Source organism: Zea mays, chromosome 4 (genome assembly GCF_902167145.1).
Source record: "Zea mays cultivar B73 chromosome 4, Zm-B73-REFERENCE-NAM-5.0, whole genome shotgun sequence".
Classification (NCBI taxonomy): Eukaryota; Viridiplantae; Streptophyta; class Magnoliopsida; order Poales; family Poaceae; genus Zea; species Zea mays.
This window is the reverse complement of record NC_050099.1, coordinates 17185314-17188724: the sequence shown is the minus strand read 5'-3', so window position 1 is coordinate 17188724 and position 3411 is coordinate 17185314. Positions and strand designations below refer to the sequence as shown.

The 3411-nt window shown below is 47.4% G+C and overlaps 1 protein-coding gene across 1 annotated transcript; it reads left to right on the top strand.

Moving 5' to 3' along the window:
* The first annotated feature begins 610 nt into the window (after positions 1 to 610).
* Positions 611 to 2245, top strand: LOC103652891 (late embryogenesis abundant protein-related / LEA protein-related). Its single transcript, XM_008679877.3, has 2 exons — positions 611 to 1071; positions 1166 to 2245. The coding sequence occupies exons 1-2, from the start codon at positions 765 to 767 to the stop codon at positions 1900 to 1902; spliced, it is 1044 nt and encodes a 347-aa protein (XP_008678099.1). The 5' UTR covers positions 611 to 764; the 3' UTR covers positions 1903 to 2245.
* Positions 2246 to 3411: the final 1166 nt, after the last annotated feature.

The following is a 3411-nucleotide window of genomic DNA, read 5'->3' as shown; positions in this document are numbered from 1 at the left end:
CCCATTGCTATTCAATTTTGAATAACAAGGGGATGCCTCCCATGGATCCCCGTAATCCCTATCCACCAAAATAGCCCTCAATCCACCTTAAATCTCATCAAGTTTTATTAGGTTGATATGTAACAAAATTTTCAATAAATGAGTTAGATTGGCCCGGTTTTCAACAAAAGATTATTCATGCAATTAATCGTTATATGGAGAGCTTATAAAACAATAAAATGAAACAATGCATTAAAATTGGTTTTTTATCTAAATTTTATTATATTCTAGCTAGTGAATGTGGTGAGATGAGAAATAACGCATTGAAATTTTACTCTCGGAATGGCCTTATCCTCGTTAGATTAGATAAGAAAAGGCTGAAAGTAGTAGACCTCTCTCAGCCATATTCTATACTATACGTTGCGCCGTAATTAACATGCATGCAGATCCACTTGGCGGCGTATATACGTGCCTTCATTCCCACCGTCAACTCGCCGAGAGGACCCCTTATTTCCGGCGAACGAATGCACGCCTGCACTGTTACTTTGCCGCCTACTACGCCACTTCGCTCTCAAGCCACTTGACCTCCAATTCATCCAGCTTTTGCAAAGCCACGCGCCTCGTATAAGAGTGCCTGCTCTCCATGGTCAGAGAGCACACACAACACACAAATTCATCTCCATCTCCAGCCATCTTGATCACTGCCGTCTATAGCTTGACTACACGCACTAGCTCACCTCGACCGGCCGGCCGGCCGGTAGTCTTAGCATCAGCACGCAGCAATAATGGCGGCGGTCCGTGGAGCCATTGCCACTCTGCTGGTGGTGGTGGTGGCGCTGGCGCTCGGCACGGCTTCGGCGTTGGACTTTTCCGTCCGGAAGACCAAGCCGCAGCCTCCCCGGATGTCGACGCCGGGGGACCCCAAGAAGGCCCCGGGCAACGGCAAGTTCACCACCGTCATCAACAAGTACCACAAGAAGAACTACGAGATCACATGCACCACCGACTGGGGCGCCTCCTGCTACGTCAAGTGCCCCGCCCGCTGCCCCAACAAGTGCCTCGCCTACTGCGCCTACTGCCTCACCTTCTGCAGTCAGTATTTCTGCCGTGGTCGTTATTCTGATGGATTTCGTGACGAACTCTCATATTAATTTCGCAATATTTGTCCGGTGATGTGGTCGGCCAGTGTGTGACCTGATGCCGGGCACCTCGTGCGGCGACCCGCGCTTCACGGGCGCCGACGGCAACACCTTCTACTTCCACGGCAAGAAGGACGAGAGCTTCTGCGTCGTGTCGGACGACCGCCTCCACATCAACGCGCGCTTCATGGGGAACCACAACGCCGACTCCGGCCGCGACTTCACCTGGGTGCAGGCGCTCGGCGTCACCTTCGGCGGCGCTCACAGTCACAGGCTCTACGTGGGCGCCCGCAGGGCCGCCGAGTGGGACGAGGACGAGGACCACGTCGTGATCGCGCTCGACGGCGAACCCGTCGACGTCGAGGCCGCCAAGGACGCGCGCTGGGTGTCGACGGCCGTGCCCGGGCTGTCCGTCACCCGCTCCCACGCCGTCAACGCCGTCGTCGTGGAGCTCAACGGCGAGTTCAGCATCTCCGCCAACGCCGTGCCCATCACCGACGAGGACTCCCGCGTCCACGGCTACGGCAAGACGGGGAAGGACTCCCTCGTGCACCTCGACGTTTCCTACAAGTTCCACGGCCTCACCAAGGACGTCGACGGCGTGCTCGGCCAGACCTACCGTCCGGACTACGTTAACAAGCTCGATATCAGCGCCAAGATGCCCGTCATGGGCGGCGCCGACAAGTACCGCTCGTCGGGCCTCTTCGCCACGGACTGCGCCGTCTCCCGGTTCCACCGCGTCGGCGGTGGCGCTGACGCCGGCTTCAGCTCCTTCGCCTCGTAAATGGCACCCACGCTGGCTCTGATCCGTAATTCCGGTCCAGGAAATAAGCCAACACCTGCCAACTTACGCTGGGCCATATAAACGTAACAGGTCTTGTGTATTTATTTTTGTATTTGTGACGGAAATTTATATATATTATGCTAATGCAACTATTGTTCGATTGTAATCTTGCTGACGAATAAATTGGGATGTGTAAACTATTCTCGTAACATCCTGTTGGGGGAGAAGGTAGCCAAACGCAAAAAGGGCTATAGTGTGTAATGGTTAAAGCTTCGGAGTAATTTCTTCAGGTTTCGTGGTCGAATTTCAGACTTAATTAAAAAAATTCTCTCCTTGTACTTCATCCGTTCTTGAGAATCGATATCCAGTGCGCTGAGTTTTTTTAGAAGGTAACCGAACACACCGAATAGAAAGAATAAAATATATTACATAAAAATTGTAATTTGTGAACAATAAACATTATAGGTATTTGCAGGGTTTCTCATCTTTATAATCTATATGAAAGAACGTTCCTACTCCTAAACTATTATATTATAACCAAGAAGGGTGATAATCACGATTTAAATGTTTCTCGTTTGAGTCTTAATTAATTTTAGTTAAAAACAAATAGAAATAGAGTTTGATCCTAATCTAGTTCTATCCTTAAATTTTTATAGTGTTAAATTTTAGAGCCTATTATCATCCTTAATTACAAGTGTTTGTTTACACGAGGATAATAAGGTTTTTATTTATCTCCTTTAACTAGTCTTTGTGAATTGTTAGTCTTCGCAAGTATGTCCGTGCGTCTAGTGAAGCTAACTTCATCTCTTAAGGACATAAGGTAGTCCTTTTTATTGAGGCTTCGTAGGATGTTTAACTTCGTGCGTAGCCTTGCTACGTAAGGCTTTGCGTGTATCTTCACGTACCCTTCAGTGCCCTTCACTGCAGAAGCTTTCGGTAAAGGTTGGAGTCGTCGCGTTTGAGAATCAGCTCATCTTTCTTCTGATTTCTTTAACTAATGTAAAGTCAATTCGGCAAACTTATGTAGGGCTAGTAATGGATCACGATCCAAATGCTTTTTCACAAATTCTTAGTACCCTAGTTAAATTTTAGTTTAAAATGAATAGAAATAGAGCTCGATCCTAACCTAATCTGATCCTTAAATGTTATAGTGTAAAATTTAGAACCCATTCTCACTCCTGAGCTCATGTCACTAACAATTATATGTTAGTTAACTCCGAGAGGGACACATTTATTAGGGGTGAAATCCCTTGTGAGGAAAATAGACCTTGTTGAGCACTATTTATGGCACTGGGCATGCTCGGACGGTCTAGTCTGCGGACTGTCCGCCTAGTGACGGATGATCTATTATGGCTTAATATGGCATCAGCTATATCTAAAATTTTGATATAGTTATATCTTCTAGTGTGATCACAAAGCAAAACATTGTGCATTGGCTAGACGACAACCAAATTTTGCTCAACAGGTCTTGAGTTCAACTCTTGCTGTTATAACATTACTTGTATTTTT

What these genes read in the sequence shown, in the direction of transcription:
- LOC103652891 (XM_008679877.3), top strand. Translation starts at nt 765, where the DNA reads ATGGCGGCGGTCCGTGGAGCCATTGCCACTCTGCTGGTGGTGGTGGTG. An exon ending in CTACTGCCTCACCTTCTGCA is followed by an intron (nt 1,072 to 1,165) that starts GTCAGTATTTCT and finishes GTGGTCGGCCAG; the next exon opens with TGTGTGACCTGATGCCGGGC.